Source organism: Capra hircus, chromosome 25 (assembly GCF_001704415.2).
Source record: "Capra hircus breed San Clemente chromosome 25, ASM170441v1, whole genome shotgun sequence".
Taxonomy (NCBI): domain Eukaryota; kingdom Metazoa; phylum Chordata; class Mammalia; order Artiodactyla; family Bovidae; genus Capra; species Capra hircus.
Genome location: NC_030832.1, coordinates 37727090 through 37745062, shown reverse-complemented (window position 1 = coordinate 37745062; position 17973 = coordinate 37727090). Strand labels below are relative to the sequence as shown.

At 42.0% G+C, this 17973-nt stretch overlaps 1 protein-coding gene across 8 annotated transcripts; it reads left to right on the top strand.

The window, feature by feature from the left end:
• ZNF655 (zinc finger protein 655) lies at nucleotides 376-14874 on the top strand. 8 transcript variants are annotated; one of them, XM_018039874.1, is made up of 6 exons: nucleotides 653-791; nucleotides 1970-2132; nucleotides 3308-3393; nucleotides 3788-3914; nucleotides 10608-10712; nucleotides 11223-14874. In XM_018039874.1, the coding sequence occupies exons 2-6, from the start codon at nucleotides 1997-1999 to the stop codon at nucleotides 12611-12613; spliced, it is 1845 nt and encodes a 614-aa protein (XP_017895363.1). In that variant the 5' UTR covers nucleotides 653-791; nucleotides 1970-1996; the 3' UTR covers nucleotides 12614-14874. The 8 variants fall into 8 exon arrangements, with proteins under 8 accessions (XP_017895371.1, XP_017895369.1, XP_017895363.1 ...); XM_018039879.1 differs by having other exon boundaries at nucleotides 654-791; nucleotides 3769-3914; XM_018039875.1 differs by lacking the exon at nucleotides 653-791 and adding an exon at nucleotides 804-1010.

Genomic DNA, 17973 nt, shown 5'->3' with positions numbered 1-17973 from the left:
CTTCTGCACAGCCCTTTCCATCAGGAACACACCACTTTTCCAGTCTCTCTCCCACTCCAGCTTGCTCAGTGCCCCTACCTTCCCCCAAGAACCGCGTTATATTTCAATCCTAGGATTTTCTGAGGTCTTCATATCACCGAAGCGCCTTCAACACTGGCTTTAATTAGCGTGTTTGTACCCTTGAGCTAGCTTCCGACCAGCTGATTCATGGAAGTCGGACCACTAGGTGGGCCATTGGTCCTCATTTCTCATACCCACCCACCCCCAAGCGCAAGGGCCACCACCCTGCGATGAGTCTTGAGGGTTGGCTGGAGCCAGGGATGGGCCAGCGGGGGCGCCATCCCAAATCTGGGTCGGCTGCGGTCACTATCGGTGTACTGGTTAGAGTGGCCAGTCAGGGTCAGCAGGAGGGTGAGACCGGCAACAGGACACGTAAAAGCCTCTGGAAGCGCGCCTCGGTTTCCTGAGGCCCTCATCCGGGGCCCTCATCCGGGGCCCTCATCCGGGGCCCTCATCCGGGGCCCTCATCCGGGGCCCTCATCCGGGGCCCTCATCCGGGGCCCTCATCCGGGGCCCTCATCCGGGGCCCTCATCCGGGGCCCTCATCCGGGGCCCTCATCCGGGGCCCTCCCTGCCCCCGCTGTCGGACTCCGCCTCCGGAAGTGCCAGCGAGAAGCGCAGCCTCCGAGCAGTCTAGAGCGACCCCCCCTCCCCCGCCCCAAACCCTGGGGCGGCTTCGAGAGCACTGGTGTCCGCGACGCGATAGCCGCCCGGCTCTCCCCTCCACCCTGGTGAGTCCCCGGAAGCCGTCCTGAGGTCGCGTTGGGTCGGCGCCTTGTTTAGCCTCCTGGGGAGGAGCAGGAGTCTGCTGGCTCCGGCCGACGGCGGTTCCCGTCCCCAGAAGCGCGCAGGGCCGGTGTGCGACAACCAGTTTCTCTTCAGTCAGGGTTCGCCCCGACGCCCGGCGGACGAAGGGCTGGGCCATCAGGACCCAGTGACCGTGGCTTGCTGTGAGATGGGTTTCCGGGGCCCGCTTCGCCCTTTTCGGGCCGTTTCTTGACAGAGCAGAGAAGTGGGAGGGCGGTAGCGCCGAGCGAGGCCTTCTGAGGGCAGGGCGTGAGGGCCCTTTCTGAGGGTGTGGAAGGGGGACGGGGCCCTGCTGCGTCCTTTGGTGTGAAGGACAACCAGTCCGACCTGTTTGAGTCGCAGCCCTTCCCTGTTACTGTCAGGGTCGTGGGAAGAGGTTTGCCCACCTAGTCTGAGTTGTCGAAGGGTCTGACCCCCAAAGTGGAATTTAGTCATCAGTCAGGGTTTCCCTTGTGGCTCAGCTGGTAAAGAATCCGCCTGCAATGCGGGAGACCTGGGCTCAATCCCTGAAATGGAAAGATCCCCTGGAGAAGGGAAAGGCTACCCACTCCAGTATTCTGGCGTGGAGAATCCCATGGACTGTAGTCCATGGGGTCGCAAAAAGTCGGACACGACTGAGCGACTTTCAGTTACTCATTCACTCAGGGCCACTCAGTAATTCAGAATGGGCTGACAGAGTGTTTACCAAGTAATTCCTCAGGGTCTTGCTTTAAAAAATAACAAGTAATAATGCATTTCTCGAGAATTAATGTATTTCACTGGGTACACACTTGATCCTTGAAAGAAGTTTGTAAATTTCAGGTATTTTGAATTTCCACAGAAATCTCTACACTATTAAATTGTCTTTATTTTAAAAAATTCCACAAGTTCAGAATTAGTGAAGTTCAAATAAACCTGTAAACTTGGACCATATGACATGGTTCTTAAATATCTGAAAGTGAATGATGTCCATTTTTCTTTCTGCTCTATATTTAGGTGGTTAATTGTTATTAACTATTTTCACTGTGTCTGCAGTGTGTAAGATACTTTGTTAAGTCATGAAGGTGTCAAATGATGGCTATTTTAACTTGTTACAATCATTTCTCCTCATCTCACTCCGCAGTGATGGTCATTGTCCTCCAGAACAGTGATGGAGGAGATACCAGCCCAGGAAGCAGCAGAATCTCCAGTGGTCCAGTTTCAGTCCTTGGAGACCCATTCTGAGGGTCTGTCCCCAGAGCCTCAGTTCGTGCAGGATACCGACATGGAACAGGGACTCACTGGGGGTAAGGCAGAGAGAATACTTCCATCCAGGAGAATGGGAGTGTAGAGGGACTCCTGGGCCTGGGATGAGAGAGGCCGGGGCTTCAATGAGAGGATGGCCCCTAGAGGGAGGTCTAGCAGGGAGGGACAGATGTGGCTCAGTTCAGTCCTGATTGGGGCCCCTCTGTGGAGGTCAGCCTGTCCTTCTTTAATAGGCAGAGTGGTCTTCACTCACTCTATTCAGGCTTTTTTCTTTCATATAATTTTCACTTCATCCCAGTTACCACATTGAGAATAAGTTAGAAGAAATGCTGCTTTTGCTGCCCCTCACAGTCCTTGCCTCGCTTTCACTTCCTCTTAGATTTAGGGCCTGTCCCTAACCCTGTTCCTTTAACTTAGTTTCTTCCTTCCTTGACCTTTTGTGCTTTACCAGCTGCCATTATGTTGCAACTGCAGTGTTTTTGACTGCTCTAATTTTGATCAAGAAAGCAACCATTTAATTCCTGGGTTGAGCACAGGCTTAGAGCAGTGTATACATACCACATACAGACTGTAAAATAACATTTTTATGTGTTATAAAGATAGGTTGGTCTGTCTTGTACTCCCTTTGTTTTGTATGAAGTTTGTCTGAGATTTACTTGTGGCCAACTGCAGTGCCTGAAATAACCTGTCTGTCAGGAACACCAACTGAATGCCATGGTCTTTTGAGTGCTGTGGGGCATTGTTCGAGTGTAGAAAGGATTATGAGGAAACAGATGACCATTCCTTATTCTTGGGGGCTTTACACACTGGTTGCAGAGACGGTGCTCATTCTCAAAAGTTTACAGAGCAGTGTCTGGGAGAGGGTCAGAAGTCTACTGAATAACCATGGCCTTGGATGAGTCACTGCAAACCTTTATGCTTGGCTTTGCCCATCTGCAAAACAGGTAATGGTGCTCACTTTTTTGACATGACATTTATGTCATGATGTGGGGATGTAGTGCAATATGAGATTTCATAGTAAAATCCTGAATGATGGGTCTAAACATGTGGAAGGAGGGCATGCAGGTGTTGAGGATAGTGCAGGACAAACTCAGTATCCGATAAACATTCATTGGTTTTACTGTAATGTCGATGTGAAGAAGGGTCCCACTGACTCTCTTGTGAGGGCTCCCTGGGAAGGGCTGCTCTCACTCTTGGCTCCTTTCTCCTCCCTCAGCTCCACCTGTTCCCCAGGTGTCTTCTCTTCCCCACGAGGGAAGCCCAGGAGACCAGGCAGCTGCGCTCCTGACAGCCAGGTACCAGGTGAGCTGAGGAACCCTCTGCTTTTTCTCAGGGACTATTGCTGCTGATTGAGCGTGGCCCTTTTCCTCATCCCATCCATAAGCTTTGCCTGGAGATCTTTTTTTAATAGCAGATCACAGGTTGGGTGCCTATCATCCTCAGAGAGCCGGACTTGACAGAAACCACCTTTCCGTCTCCCCAATACCACCAGTAAACACTGTTCCTTTATCCTTGGTGCTATCATGGGTGCTTATTAGATGTTAAAGGGTTGTGGAACCTATTCCCAAGATGCTCCTCTGTTCTCCCTCCTTTCCAACGTAAATGCACACTGCAGACCCTCTGTGTCATCTTTGTTCTCTGGCCGCGATGGTGTGTTGGCCGCCTTCGCCAGAGCAGCCAGGCTGTGTTATTTCAGGAATTTGTGACATTCGAGGATGTGGCTGTGCACCTTACTCGAGAGGAATGGGGATGCCTGGACCCTGTTCAGAGGGCTCTCTACAGAGAAGTGATGTTAGAGAATTATGGGAACCTGGTCTCACTGGGTAAGGATTGCCTTTCCTATTATTCAGTTTACCTATTAGGGTTTCTTTACTTCCTTGTTTTTGAGTAGTTGTGAGGTCTCTGAGTGTGGCTCAAATTCCAGGTCTTAGAACCTCTTGAGACCTCAATCTTTAAGGTCATCTCCTCTGGGAGTGGGTTTCCTTTGGGGATGTCAAGAGGAGACATTCTACTCCTTATCCTCAGTTAATGTTTATTGCTTTTGTGGGGCATCTGTTCCCTGTTACTAAAGGGAAACTTGCTGGTGCTTTGCGAGTTCTCAATTTCCCTATCTTTCCCTTTTTTATGAGAGGGACTCTAGGGCCTCCCAACCCACAACCAGACAATTTTCTTCTTGGTAATTCAGTGTCCCTGTATCTGAGAGTTTCCCATTTTTCTTGGAAGAAGAAATGCCTTTTTTTTTCTTTTTAACATAGGCTAAAATCTTCGTTGAGTAATCCCTCACCTCTTAAGATCCCTAAATTCATCTGCAAGCAGGCAGAATTTCAGAGGCTTGATCTCAAGGCATAACTCACTGCCAGTACATTTCAGTGAGTCATCCAGACAGTAATCCTGCTTCACCCAAGCAGTAGCAGTCTCACACTTAAAGACCAAGTCTCTCCTTTGTCATTTGGATGGTGCAGTTGGCAGTTGAGATGAGGCAACTTGTAGTGCTCTAGAGAAGCATCAGGGGGAGCTGCCAGCACCTGCCTTGGTGTGAACATTGCTCCTTTTCCTCTTTTTTGGCCTGTCTCTGCGCCTCTTTTCTTTGTTATGTATGTACTTAATCACACTTTCTCTTTTCTTTCTCTTTTTTTTCTTTTTTGCTTTGCCTGTGCTGGTGGCATCCAGGGTGTTGTTTTGTCTCTTTGATTAATTCTTGTCTGTGGGGAGGCAGCCTGCCCACTGGGAAGGTTAGTAGTGTGTTTTCCATTCCTGGCTCTTTGATCTTTGTAGGCATACTTCTCCGCCTTCCCACCACCCGGATTCATAGTGTGAATTCCTGCCCGGCCCTGAGTCATACCCAGGCAAGTGCTTTCTCTGGAGAAACACTTGCCATCCTTTCAGCAGGAATCTCCAGGAGATGGCCCAGGTGTCTGCATCCCATCGATAGTGCTCGTCCCCGCTCGGAAACTCCTTTTCCACGATTGTGAGATCTTAACACTTGATTGATGGAGTAGATGTTTCCCAGGAGGCTACCACTGTGTAAAATTGCAGCTCCTCAAATGACCTTTGATAAATTTCCAAGGGCCAAGGATGCCCTCCATTGCAACCAGAATTTTGAACCCTGAATTTTGAGTTCATTCAGAAGCCATGGTTGGTGGTCATCGACTTGTGTTCTCAGAAACCACAGAGTTCGACTCCAGCTCTTCAGTTATGACCTTTCCATGTTATTTTAGACTGTGAAACACATGTTGTGTGCCCCTCCTTTTCCATAGTGAACACAAACTGCCCCATCTGTTGCCTGAATCTCTTGAGACCCTTGGGCCTTCCTCATGTTTAACATTCTAGTCTTTTCCTTCCTTTAAATCCCTGTGACCCCCTCCAGGGTCCTATCTTTGTCTCCTTTATTCTTTACAGTGTTGTATAGATTGATGCATTTATATAATCTTCCCGGATCAAGTGTTCCTTAAAGACTTTTTTGATGGAGGGGAAATGGGAGGGCAGAAGAATTCAGTTTTTTTCAGGCTATTAAATCTAATGTATATTTAACAACTTGTAAGTTATAAAGTGATATGTAATTGTAAATTACTGTTAATTTTACCTAATAATTACATAATTTCCAACAGTTTACCTGTCTACTTTTTGAAGTAAAGCATCTTCTTAATACTTCATTCAGCCTAATAACACAGCTTACTGTTAGGCTGAATTTGATCCCACTTCCTCTGTCATCTCTGCACATGCACAGGACATGTTTGTACACTCACACATGCTGGGCACAATTACATACAAGAAACTCTACTACTCAACTTGCTCTTTGACCAAGTGCCCAGCCTCTCCTTGAGGCTGTCTTTTTTTTGGACTGTCTATTTTTGACAGTCTTTGGGAAGTCATTTTCATATTTGGGGGTTCAGCAAACTCCACCTGTAGTTAGCTTAATGTTTGGCATTGTAAAATAAGCACTTTATAACTCAGCCTCTGACTTAGCAGCTGTGGGTTCCAATTCATATCTTTTTCCCGTGACAGAACCTCTGGGCTGTATTTGTCACAGATATCAGAGCCTTGGTCTTTTGGTTAAGTGCTTCCACTACATAGTAGTAAATATACAGAGTAGGAACAGAGTAATAAAACACTAGGCAAAATTTTCGTTACTTAATCTTAAAAAGAAGCATATACTATTGACAGTGAGTGAATTACTGGCTTGGGGGTCATGCCCAAAGGGAAATTATCTGTGACTTAGTGCTGGAGATTCAGATCAGGAAAAGGACATGGATTGAATTTCACATGGGGCAGTGTGGCAGATGCCCTCTTAGACGATAGCATTAGAAACCTGCTTACCAGAACTGCTGGGTGATGATTGAGTTGGTAAATCACGAATGTTTGGCACATAGCCCTTCCTTTTTGAAGTCAATGTCATGAGGAGAGAAATGATTTTGTGTGGAATGTTTCTCACTGCCACAACTATTCATTGATATTAGGTACTTAATGTATCTCTCACTTAATCCTTACTGTAACTCTTTCAGCAGATGTTATTCTGTTTTTTACCTGAGGTGGTTGAGGCTAAGAGAAGTTAAGTGATCTACTCAGGGTCAAAGCTAGGTTAGGGGCTCAGATCTGATTCTAAAGCCCATGCTTTTTCACTGTTTTATACCTTAGGACAGTCAATTCAACCACATGTGGTGTTTTGTATATTTTTATGGCTCAGTATTCTGATGATAATTTAAAATAGGCACAATAAATTGGACAGGCAGGCGTGAGTTTATACAGTTTGGGAGTAGAAAGGGCATGCATTCAAGAAAAAATTGTTAAAGGATACATTCCATTGTAAATAGGTATCTGCACAAGAATGTATTGCTAAGGAGAGATTTTTGTGTGTTAACGATCAGGAAGAGAAGCAAGAAGCTTTCAGATGGCTAAAATCTTAGCACAGCACTGATACAGGCAACAAACAATGAGGTGAATTTTAAATGTTATTTTTAAAGATCAGATGAAGTTAAAAATTAGAAAACTATCAAGGTTGCAGTTTAAAAAATCAAAATGTTTTGATAAAAAATAAGTAATTTTAGATAAATGCATATTTTGAAAGCATAGATTTTTGACTTTAATCTAGGAAAAAAGCATTCAGGCCAGTGGTAAGAAAACCTACTTTAGTGCTCTCTGTGACTCTTATAGATTGGAAAGAATATTAACTGTGAGGTCCATTTGCCTGTGATTGAGCAGATTATTTAAATGGATTATAATGATTTTTTTCATCTATAAAACATGAAAAATAATGTCTGCTTTCTGAGTTGTGCCAAGGATTAAATTAGTTTATGTATGTAAGTACAGGGCTAGTGGTAGTTGCTTAAATTTTTTTTTTTTTGGAAAGGACAGTAAGAGAGTGAGCTTTGGATCAGATTTCTCAATACAAACAAATTTCAGGAGAGTGTTCAATTATTTCTTTATAATGGAATTTTCTCAAATTGAATATTACTCAGACTGTGCCCAGTGGTTTGGATTTTTATTATAAAGAGATTTTCATTTCTTTGACATGTTCTCTTACATCCGTTTTAATTAAGAGTCATGATTCTTGCCGGGTGTGGTGGCGCGCGCCTGTAATCCCGGCTACTCGGGAGGCTGAGGCTGGAGGATCGCTTGAGCTCAGCAGTTCTGGGCTGCAGTGCGCTATGCCAATTGGGTGTCCGCACTAAGTTCGGCATCAATATGGTGACCTCCTGGGAGCAGGGGACCACCAGGTTGCCTAAGGAGGGGTGAATTGGCCCAGGTTGGAAACAGAGCGGGTCAAAACTCCCGTGCTGATGAGTAGTGGGATCACGCCTGTGAATAGCCACTGTACTCCAGCCTGGGCAGCATAGTGAGACCCTGTCTCTTTAAAAAAAAAAAAAAAAAAAAAGAGTCATGATTCTCAATCTGTTGGATCCTGACTCTCCATGTATTGTTCTAATTACAGGTTCTCTGTTCTTTTTATTGTTTTCACCTTTTGCTTCATTGTCACTATGCTGGTCTTCTGTTCTCTTTCTGTACATATTTAGAGGAAGGGATAGATATCATTCACAATCATTATTTTTTTACTAGCAGATTATTTAAAGGCCAGTTTCTGAAATAAGAGTGTCTGAGCCCTGGCTTCACTAGTTATCATGACCTTGGGTGAGTTACTTAACCTCTCTGAGTCTTAGTTTTCACATTTGTAAAATTGGCACAGTAATAATTCCTATCTCATGAAGGTGTGGTGAGTATTGAGTAAGTGAAAGTTTATAAGAGTCTTGGAATGACACTTGGCACCTACCAAAGCTTAGTGAATCTTAGCTTAATATTTTGATGATACAAGTGACTTTTAAGTTTAAGCCTGTATGTTGAATCCTGTTTTCTTTTCTAAATTGCAGTCTTGTATCTCTCACTGCTAGGCATTCTCTTTTATACCTTCCTGCATATTACCTTAAACACATGTCTAAAATCAAACTCCTAATCCCACATGAAGATTGTGGGATTTTTTATTGTGTGTATGTGATTTAAATGTAGATGCAGAGTAAAGAGGGGCTTTCCTGGTGGCTCTAATGGTAAAGAATCTGCCTGCAATGCAGGAGACCTGGATTTGATCCCTGGGTCAGGAAGATCCCATGGAGAAGGGAATAGCAACCCACTCCAGTATTCTTGCCTGTAGAATTCCATGGACAGAGAAGCCCTGGCGGGCTACAGTCCATGGGGTTGCAAAGAGTCAAACACGACTAAGCGACTAAAGCTTTCACTTTTCACGTCAAAGAATAAGTAACAGAAATTAATTTTGATTATCAAATACTTAGAAATATCTTAATAAATATCTATTAAAAGATGCAAATTGTGTTATCAGAATTTTGAGCAGGGTAGTTGCTGCTTCATGACCTTTTTTCTTTTTTAACTTGAAAAAACTATTTGATTTGACATAGAGTATCTTAACTAAATTAATAAGTGTCTAGAAGGAGAATTGACTCTATTTATGCCCAAGAGAATTCAGAAACACAGTAAATGCCTTTATTATATCTATTCTGGTCTCCCTGCTCATAGACTCTCACATGGAATCTCATAGGACAGCTGTTGGTTTATTAATTTTCAGGCCCAGAACCCTTTTTAAAACCTTGATTATCTGTTGACACTTTAGACACAAAATTAGCCATCAATGAGTAGCTCTTAAGTAAATGAGTCAAAAGAAGGGCACAATACAATGCACATGGTCCCTGTTATCAAAGTTTATAAATTAAATAGGAATGATAATACCAAGAAACAGTTTTTAAAAGTCTATAAAACTCCATTATATAGAAATGTGTCAGGATAGGAGGGGGCTTCCCAGGTAGCTCAGCTGGTAAAGAATCTACCTGTAATGCAGGAGACCTTGGTTTGATTCCTGGGTCGGGAAGTTCCCCTGGAGAAGGGATAGGCTACCCACTCCAGTATTCTTGCCTGGAGAATCCCCATGGACAGAGGAGCCTGGTGGGCTACAGTACGTGGAGTCTCCAAGGGTCAGACACAACTGAGCGACTAAGTACAGCACAGGATAGGAACAAATAATACGTTCTGTAGACATTCAGTAAATGAAGAGAAAGGGTTTTTGGAGATGAGGGGCTTGAGTGAGACCTTGCATGTGTGCTACTAGAAACTTTGTGGGCTGAGTACATGTAAAAACTGCCCCTTTGATACTGTAATAGTTCTCCCCTCAGAAGCAGACTGCCTCTTGCTTTTGCTTTAAAAGAGATTAGAAAAAAAAATAATAAATAAAAGAGATTAGATCTTAGCAGTCCATTAGGCAAGCCAGAGAAAGACCATTTTATGTGAAAATGCACTTTTATTGCACTTTCCTCACTACATAATATTATAGTAAGTTGTATCTGTCTCTGCAGTTAGAGTGTAAGGTCCTTGAGGGGATGGACTGTATCTGCTTGGGCTCTTATTTCCTACATACTTTGCATGTAGGAGGCACCCCATAAACATTTGTTGAACAAGAGTATAAGCTCTTAAGGGGTAAGGATGTGTCATATTATTACTTGTTTCCTCATATGCCCTAAAATGAATTATTTTCTGAAATTGGTCCTTGCAGTATTTATTCAGTCTTCACTGATTTTATTGCTACAATTAAGCTCACCATACAACAGGTGCCTGAGAATTGACCTTCTTCTAGTCCAGCAGAGTCATATTTTGACACCCTCCATTTTGACTAGGTCTAATACGTATACATTGGGTCTGATACAAAGATTGATCTATAAGCAGTCGGTAAAGAGTAAGAATGATAATTTCTGTGAAGACAGGTACACACTTATGCACAAATTCCCTGGTCTGAGTATGTTTAAATGAATATTTTTAACTGAGTATGTTTAAATGCTCCTTAGCATACCCCTTTCTAGAGCACAAACATGAATTCTGTGTTGAAGGTCTTTGGCTTTCTCACTCCCCAGGCCTTCCTAATGTCTTCTAAGAATTTACTTTCTCTCTTCATTAACCACTAATTAAGAGAAAAATGTAGTATTTGGGGATAAAATGCCACATCCCATTTCCTTCTCTGTGAGCAGGATTTCCAATTTTCAAGCCTGATGGGATCTCCCAGCTGGAACAAGATCTACAAGTCTTTGATCTGGAAACTAAGAATAGAGAAGTCTTAAGAGATGACTGCTCAGGTGAGTAAGGCAGAATCAATCAGATGAACTAGCTGGGAAGTAGAGTCTAGTTGTTGAGCCAAGCTGTAGCTGCTTTGGAAGTCAGTGAAGAGCTCTGTCTGTATCCCTGAATAAAGAGCTCTTTCCTTTTCCCCTTTTTTTTTGATGAACTCTTTCCAGTTATTTTGTCCTTTATCCATAAGATGTAGTAGGTCCCTATTCAAGTTACTTGTCTATAATTCTGTTGAACTAGTTCCCTGTTATCTCTGTTGAACACCTTAATTGGTTATCTCCTTACTCTGCTGAACCTGCCCTCTGTTTCTGTCACACCCTGAACCACTTGGATCCTACCTGACTGCTCCTATTCATGCCTGTACATCTGCTGTTGAGATTTTGTGCCTATGTTTCAAAGTAAATAAACTTCTCTTACCCTGGTAGACTGTAGATTATTTAGTTTTCTCCTCTAAGTTTTCTTTTTCTAAGCACAGGGTACAGATTATATTTGCATTTTCTATTTATATATTGAATCAGATGGAGAGACCAGAGAAGAGAACAAGCTGTTGATTCCTAAGCAGAAAATTCCAGAAGAAGTACATTCATACAAAGTGAGAGTAGGAAGATTCAAAAAGGATATTGCCCAAGTTCCTGAGACTAGAGAAGTGTATAAGCCTGAGGACAGATTAGAACGGCTTCAGGAAATCCTAAGAAAATTTCTCTTCCTGGAGAGAGAGTTTAGGCAAATAACAATCAGTAAGAAAACCTTCACCAGTGAGAAGAACAATGAATGTAATGAACTTGAAAAAAGCTTCAGTCTGGACTCTACTCTTGATACAGATCAGAGAGTTCTTAGAATACAGAATGTTGACGACATTGATAAGTACGATGTGAGCCTCAACCAGAATTCAGCGGGTAAACAGGAACAAATAAATCTAACGCAGGATTTTCACAGTAATGATTATAAGGACAGTTTAATGGAACTCTCCCACCTTAGTAACTGTGAGAGCATTCCTACCACTGAGAAATCTTATAAATGTGATGCATGTGAGAAAATCTTCCATCAGAGCTCAGCCCTTTCTAGACATCAGAGAATTCATACTAGAGAGAAACCCTACAAATGTAAAGAATGTGAAAAATCTTTCAGTCAGAGTTCAAGTCTTAGTCGACATAAAAGAATACACACTAGAGAAAAACCCTATAAATGTGAAGCATCTGATAAATCCTGTGAGGCATCTGACAAATCTTGTAATCAGAGCTCAGACATACTTCAGCATAAGAGGATTCACACTAGAGCAAAATCTTATAAATGTAGCAGTTGCGAAAGGGTCTTCAGTCGTAGTGTGCACCTCACTCAACATCAGAGAGTTCATAGAGAGATGCCTTGTAGGTGTACTGTGTGTGGCAGTGATTTCTGTCACACCTCACACCAAGCTGAACATCAGAAGGTCCATGATGAAGAGAAGTCGTATGAATACAATAACTGTGGATTGACGTTTATTAAACATCAAGGAATTCGTCCCAGAGAAAAGCCCTATACGTGTAATGAATGTGGAAAAGACTTCAGATTGAATTCTCATCTTATTCAGCATCAAAGAATTCACACAGAGAAACCGCATGAATCTAGTGAAAGTGGAAAAGCTTTCAGCCAAACCGCATGCCTTATTCAGCATCACAAAGTGCATAGGAAAGACAAATCCTATGAGTGTAATGATTATGAGGATAATTTCAGCCATAGCTCAGATCTTGTCCTGCAACAGGAAGTCATCACCAGAGAAAAAGCCTTTGATTGTGATGCGTGGGAAAAGAGCCTCAGTCAGAGAGCACACCTTGTCCACCATCAAGGTATTCATACCAAAGAGAAACCTTATGAATGTAATGAACGTGGGGAGACATTTAATCAAGTTCAGGCCTCATTCAACATATGAGATGTCACACCAGGGAGCCATCACATGTGTCCTGACTGTGGTAAAGCCTTCGGTCCCAGCTCAACCTTCATTCAGCATCGAGGAATTCATACCAGAGAGGAACCTGAATGTGACAAACATTGGAAAGTTGTCAGTGTTGCACTCTTGACACCCACAAACCCACACCAATGAGAAAACCTACAAATACATTGAATGTGATAGATGCTTCACGCTATTTTCCTACCTTAGTATCTTTGGAGAATTCATACTGGAATAAAATTCCATTGCTGTATGAATGTGAAAAAGCCTTCAGTCAAAGAAACTACCTTGTTGAGCATCAGATTCTTTTCATGCCGAATACCTATGAATGTAATGTGTATGTGCAGGAGGATTCAGCCATATTTCCAGCCGTCATTCAGCAGCAAAGAATCCATACCCAAGGGAAGTCCTTTGGGTATAGGAAATGTGACAAGTCTTTTAGTAGGAGTTCAAGTCGTTTTTCATCATCAGAATGTCCACACCAGACTGGAGTCTGATATAATGCAAGTGGAAACATTCAGCACCATATTTCAGGCTTTAGTCAATATAAAAATATTGAAGGGAAAATTATTATTTTGTATAAAATAGTTAATACATAGTCCCAGTCTTTTTCACTGCAGAAGAGTCTAGTCAGAGGAGTGACTTGGTGAATGCAGTGCTGTTTTCTCATGGCATTCTTTTATTTAATAGGTGTTATAAGTAGGTATGTATACTTTATTTATGGAAATCAAGCTATTTTTATTTTAATGTGGCCTATAAACATTTTTATTTTTCCTGAAATTGGTGTTTATGGTCCAATAAATGCTTCCCTGATACATTAATATACCAATGTTAAAACAATAACTTCTGGAAAGTTTTTCTCATTTAGCTTTTTCTACTGTTCTCAGCCAAAGTTCTCTCCAAAACAGACTCTTAGGCCTGCTCTTTTCCGAGGATCCTATTCCTTTCCAGCCACAGCATTTGGGTTCATGTTGGTTTTTCCGTTCTCTTAAGCACTTTCAATGATGGTTTCCTAGTTTTAAGCTTTAAGCCAGTGGTATGCCGTCCTTACTTACTTTTTGGGTGCCTTCTTTCCGAGGCAAAATATCTTTAAAAGAAATGGGTTTTCACACTCTTGTCTGTTCATGAGTATGAAGGATTCTGTTTCCCCTGAGTCTCTGGCAAGAAGCGAAACATTTTCAAGTGACGCCCAAGTTCTTAGCTGTGTTAGCATTCACAGCCTTCTGAGAGAGATGAGAAAAACATTAGAAGATGACAATACTGGTGGTAGCCTAGCTATATTCGGTGTCTATTCTGTATGTCTAAGTTCAGGATGGTTTATGTCCATTAAAGGCCAGCAGAACACTCAAGTCTGCCTTCAATAGGGCAAAACATAAAGAACGTATGTTAAGAGATCAGAGATCTTCATAAAGGAATACTGCCTTCCATCAGATATTGCGGTTTTTGTGTAGTATCTCAAGAATGGCAGAGAAGCCTGTAAACATTTAACTGTTACAGTTGCTTCATTATCTGTTTGGAATTGTTTACAAATCATATATATATATATAGTATTTTACAAGAGTCTACAGGCCATATAGAACCTTTTTTTTTTTTTGATTGATGAAACTGATCATAGATAGACATTGGCTCCACAGATCAGGGTCACTGTCATAACACCTAGCAAGAGTTCATGATTCTGCAGATGATGTCAAAGTATTTGATTGTATTTTCCCATCTTAAGCATTTTGTGAATAAAGCAAGTGTTATTTAAAACTCTAGTAGTTGTCCCAGCGATTGAATTCACCTGTTAAAATACTTACTAGGGATCCTCAACAAGTAATACAAAAATGCATTGCTTACTTTGTAAGCCTTTTCTGCCTAATAAGCTTTAGGGTAGTTCTACCGCTGTATTTTACCTTTTAGCCATCAGCAAGCATAGGATCTCATCTGGACAAGGTAGGGACCTAAATGAATTGATCTAAATGTAAAAGCATATGAAAAAATGCATGTTTTTTTTTTTCTTTCCTATCTATGAACATGTATACCCTACTAATAGAGACCACCAGTAGTCACCTCTGGTGATTATGAAACAGCAGGTTGAGTAATCTCTAAATAGCAGGAAATGTAAAAATCACATGTTATGCATTTGGTTTAGGAATGTGCTTTTTGTACTTCCACTTGAATAAAGGTGTGTTTGATGCTATGAGAATCTGTTTCAAATAAAATCTGAAGTCCTCAGCCCAAAGTATTTGGGAATCTTCGAATCACCTTCCTGTCTGCAACTCAATTCTTTCCAGAAAGCTGACTCACAGCAGGAGTAGATCACTCTTTCCTGCAGGTATAGTGCTTGGTCCTCCACAGAACTCTGGAATAAAGTCTGAATGTTTACAGCTTTAAAGGGTTACTTGACTGGGATGCTGTTGGCACAAGAAGTAAATGGGTTGAGTAGAGGTAGGTAGAATGTGTTTTTTCAATAAAACACTTCAAAAAATGAGAAACCAGATCAGCACAACATTGTAAATCAACTATACTTCAATTAAAAAATTATTTTAAAATGAGAAATCAAAATAATCCTTGAGGACAAGTAACGTCCATTTAAGCTTGCTGATATTTAATTGGTCCAATATAATATGTGTTTTTAGTCTTGAAGATGGGGAAGGAAGAGAAGAAATCTAATAGTTGGGACACCTAATTTTGTCTCTTCACCTGCTTATGTACACATTTATATATATATGCACATATTTGAACAATCCTCACAACTCTTTAAGGGAACAAACTGTTTAACAGAGACACTGAAGTGTAGAGAGGTTGAAGAACATATAGGATCACACAGCAAGTTAATGGCTCAAAGTCAGGGATATTTGACTCTAAAGCTTTCCATCATCTTGATGTTGGTGTCTGACATCTCTCAGAACTTGGAGAGAGACATTTTCTTTGATAGCTCTTCATTTCCTGTTACATACTTAATTCACCATCAGTTTTCAGCTGATCCTAAATGCTCCCAGAGCTCCAGGAAGCTGGGAGAAAATAAATATCCCAGTATCTTCTGAAAGCTAGGTAGAACCGTCCCCCTCCCACCCACTCCCAGTCATTAAAGCAGGTTTAGACAGTTTTGACAATGTCAGGCCATGGGTTAGATCTCCCAAATTCCTATCTCCTGCTAAGACATCCCCACTGCCATCAGTAGGTTAATATTTACACTTCTTTGTGCCCCAAATGCACTCACTTTTTTCTGCTAACTAGAACTTACTGATGGATACATATCCTTACCAAAGTTTGTTTACCACCTCTGGTTATATTCAGTGGTGGAGCAAAGTGGGTGGGCAATGGGAACATCAAGTTTGAGTCCTAGGTTTTCCGCTTGAGCAAGAGTAGATAGAGGGAGACTGGAAAGATGGAGAGCACAAGTGTTGTAAGGCAAAAGTATGTCAGAAGTCCCACAGAGGAACGAGTGGCATTTTCAAGGCAGTAATAAATGAGTTTGGAGAATGCCTCATCCTAGGAGATAGCACATGAGAATTTAAGAATGAAGTTCAAAGGAAGCCCCTAGAGTGTTATCTCAGAAACTGGAATTTCTCACATTGAGAAGTTTAACCTGGTATGTCCTTTCATTCATTCAGTCATATAGTTGCCAGACAGTATGTTTAGTGCCACCCAATGGATACAGTTAACCTAATCAAATGAATTAATCCATTGAGTAAAAAAGATTAGTCAAAGCAATGAGTTTGGAATTAGGCATACCTATGTTTGAACTTTATTAGCTATGACTTTGGACATTTTCCCTAGCCTTCCTAGTTTTGGCTATACAATGTGAATAGTAGCATGAACATTAAATGAGATAATGTAAAAGCTACTGGTCGTATAGTAAGAGCCCAAAAGTTATTAGTGTAAATAATAGTATCAAAACCACCATATTAGAGATACTTAGCATAAAATCTAAAAACGAGAATGAGCAAGTATTTTCCAGTGCAGGACTAGCATTGTCCAGTGAGGGACACCCTGAGTTTCATTTCAGTTCAGCTCAGTCGCTGAGTCGTGTCCGACTTTGCGACCTGTGGACTGCAGGATGCCAGGCTTTCCTGTCCATCACCAACTCCTGGAGCTTACTCAAACTCATGTCCATTGAATCGGTGATGCCATCCAACCCTCTCATCCTCTATTGTTCCCTTCTCCCACCTTCAATCTTTTCCAGCATCAGGGTTTTTTCTAGTGAGTCACTTCTTCGCATCAGGTGGCCAAAGTATTGGAGTTTCAGCTTCAGCATCAGTCCTTCCAATGAATATTCAGGACTGATTTTCTTTAGGATGGACTGTTGGATCTCCTTGCTGTTCAAGGGACTTTCAAGAGTCTTCTCCAACACCACAGTTCAAAAGCATCAATTCTTCAGTGCTCAGCTTCGGATAACTTAAATATAACTAGAGGAATCATTAGGCACTGTGGGCTGTATGTGGTAGGACATGCCTTCTAACGGGCAATTCCTGCTAGAGTCTGCAAACAGTGATGTGTCTCTAACATTTGTATCATATGGCATTATGTCTTACACTCCTTTCAAGATTTGAGTGCATGAAGGAGCCAGTGTTAAATCTGTCGATTAAAAAGATGTACAACATAAGTGTTGCGAGTTAAGTTTTATTTGGGGCAAAATGCTGATTGCAGCCTGGGAGACATCACTTCAGATAGCTCTGAGAGACTGCTGCAAAGCAGCAGTGGGGGTAGGTCAATATATAAGATTTCGGTGAAGTGTGTGTTAGTCGCTCAGTCGTGTCCGACTCTTTGCGACCCCACAGATTGGGGTCCCCCAGGCTCCTCTGTCCATGGAGTTTTCCAGGCAAGAAGACTGGAGTGAGTTGCCATTCCCTTCTCCAGGGGGATTTCAATGCATCGTTGAAGGGAGAGTTCAATGCAATGAAGGGGGAGTTCAATGCAATGAAGCACTCATTTTATAAAAGGGTTTCTGCTAGTCATGAGGAGCTGATATCATGAAAGGATTTAGTGCTTTTCTAGATATGAGGAGATTGGGATCATGAAATCAGTTCCTAAAAATATCTGTCTAAAGACCTGTTATACCAGTAGAGTGCCTCACTGTCCACCCTGAATTCCCTTCAGGGAAAGTCGAAGGTCAGCAACTGCAGCAGCACTGGCAGATGGCAAATGTCCTTGCTATTCAGTTGCTGGCAAATGCTCTCGACAAGTGCCAATTTGTAGTGGATAAATCCAAGAATGGTTTCAAATAGATGGTGCTCTGTACAAATCAAAGAGAAAATATTTTTTGGATTATTTTGCTGCCTCATCCCATTCACTTCACTTTAAGAAAATGGTTACTCTCTTATGTTTGTATGTCATCCATGCTTAAAATTTTACAA

Bases quoted from the DNA above. Each gene is read 5' to 3' on its own strand.
- ZNF655 (XM_018039874.1), top strand. From the start codon at position 1,997: ATGGAGGAGATACCAGCCCAGGAAGCAGCAGAATCTCCAGTGGTCCAG. The intron at 2,133-3,307 runs GTAAGGCAGAGA...CTCCTCCCTCAG, and splicing joins GGAACAGGGACTCACTGGGG to CTCCACCTGTTCCCCAGGTG. The intron at 3,394-3,787 runs GTGAGCTGAGGA...GTGTTATTTCAG, and splicing joins TCCTGACAGCCAGGTACCAG to GAATTTGTGACATTCGAGGA.